This window comes from Porcisia hertigi, chromosome 32, assembly GCF_017918235.1.
Source record: "Porcisia hertigi strain C119 chromosome 32, whole genome shotgun sequence".
NCBI classification, from domain to species: Eukaryota; Euglenozoa; class Kinetoplastea; order Trypanosomatida; family Trypanosomatidae; genus Porcisia; species Porcisia hertigi.
The window spans coordinates 1,509,061-1,511,006 of NC_090591.1; the positions used below are offsets into that span (position 1 = coordinate 1,509,061).

The 1,946-nt window shown below is 53.0% G+C and overlaps 1 protein-coding gene across 1 annotated transcript; it reads left to right on the top strand.

Annotated features, from left to right (window-relative positions):
• Positions 1-1,419: 1,419 nt before the first annotated feature.
• On the top strand, positions 1,420-1,701 carry JKF63_02763 (uncharacterized protein; the record flags this gene model as incomplete). Its single annotated transcript, XM_067898787.1, has 1 exon — positions 1,420-1,701. The coding sequence occupies one exon, from the start codon at positions 1,420-1,422 to the stop codon at positions 1,699-1,701; it is 282 nt and encodes a 93-aa protein (XP_067754944.1).
• Positions 1,702-1,946: the final 245 nt, after the last annotated feature.

A 1,946-nucleotide genomic window follows, 5' to 3' on the forward strand; every position in this document is an offset into this window, starting at 1 on the left:
ACCGGTTCCAGGCGAGGTACTCGGCACATGCGGAACCTCGCGCAGCGCAACTGATGCTGCGATACATTGTGGAACACCATCGCGTTCCCGATGGTGCACGCATCGCGCTGGCAACGGATCACCGGGCGATTGTGATTGCACAAAAGCACCTGAACGGTTTCGGTGGCATTGGCAGAGGCTATGCACTGAACAAACTTTTCGAGTACACATATGACCTCTGGTATGACAGAGGCATCGACGTAGTGTTTTTCTACGTCGAGGGTGCGCAGAATCCGGCTGACGCCTACTCGCGCCACTTTGGGGTTGACGCGACGGGGTCGCTGGAGGTGGAGCGTGTAGCTCCCATCGGTGTGCCGTTTCTCCGTCAAACGTGGTGCCCGCTATGCGAAGAGCGGCCCCGCGAGGAGGGCGGAGAAGTGTGACGACCAACCCCGCACACACACACACGCACACCATGAGATGAAGAACTTCGAAGGAAGAAAAGATGCAAGAGTGGTTTCTGGCTAACCGCGCGCTATGGGGGCTTCCCGGTACCGGTGCCAAGCCACAAGAAAAACACACAACAGAGATGTAGACGACGTGACGTGTCCCACACGCGACTGGACGCGAAGGGTGGACGAACGGAACCCCAGTTACGCGGCCACGCGGCTGTAGTCGCGTGCCTGCCTTGCCGCTTCCCATCGGGGTCGCGAAGAATCATGCCATGACCTGCCCCACCTCAGGCCACGCCTCCCTCACTTCCCCTCGGCCTCCTTCTTTCGCGACACATCTCACACAGGTCGGTAGCATTTCATTGGCGAAGTCTTTTCGACGGAGGCAATCGAATGGTACATGATTTTCTGGAGGGATTGAAAGTCTACACGGGAGGGGGTCCGAGCGAGGGGTCGGGTACCATGTGGTCGGCCGGCTTTCCGAGTGAGCGACGCACATTCACTGCTATGCAGTGTGTGGTGCGGGGATTTCTGACGAATGCATGTCCGGGTTTCGTCCGAGATGTCTGGTCCGAATGTATTTTGGTACCCCGGACCCGGGTGTACCCAGGACGGTTGGTCCAGTGCACCTTGTGTGCCGATATGCTCCTGAAGTGGTTTTCTACAAATGTGATGTCACATGTATGTGTGTTTGTTATCTCTTTACCGAATGATTATTCGTTCTCTCTCCTTCTACTTCTGTCTCTTATGGAATTGGATACAAATCCAGTAAGTAATCTTAGTGGGTTTAATGCGGTCTCTGACGCAAAAACGAATTCTTACACAAAAATTGAAGCACGCTCAGTTACGCCAACAAAGTTTAAACAGACGCCGTTTATCAGGGAATCTACCAGACGATTTATCAGACAATTTATCAGACGACTCATCAAACATCAACGCAACAATGGAGCCAACCAGACGACTCACAGAGGAGGAGCTTGATGAGAAAATGAAAGTCTATTTTGCAAATCCCGAAACCCGAACCTCAGCCTCAACGATAAAAAAGATGTACCTCGGAGGAAGCATTGATCACAACCAATTTATCGAGTTGTGCATGGGTATGGCCACCGGCTTGCTCGAAGGCAAAGGGGACGGGTCAGCATCTGCCAGATCATATGACAGCAGGGCGACCTTTGAGGAACACCCGCGCAACATCCAGAGGGAAATGATGCACGCGCAATCGTTATTTTCCGATAAGGAAATGCGAAAGTATCGTATCTACGGAGGATAGAAACAAGAGACTCTTGCAGCGTTTGAGCGAGGTAGCGGACCCAATGGAAGGACTACAGGCAAGGTTAGAGGCGTCCATCGAAGCAAAACTTCTCACACCGATCATGGCAGCATCCGCGGTAATCCTGCTCGGCCTTGCGGGGCCTGGGGCTCAGGAGATGAGCCTTGCAGAGCGGATCACTCTTTGGTACGAATTCTTTGTACATGAGCCAAGCACGTCGCGTTTATATCGTTACAACACGTTTA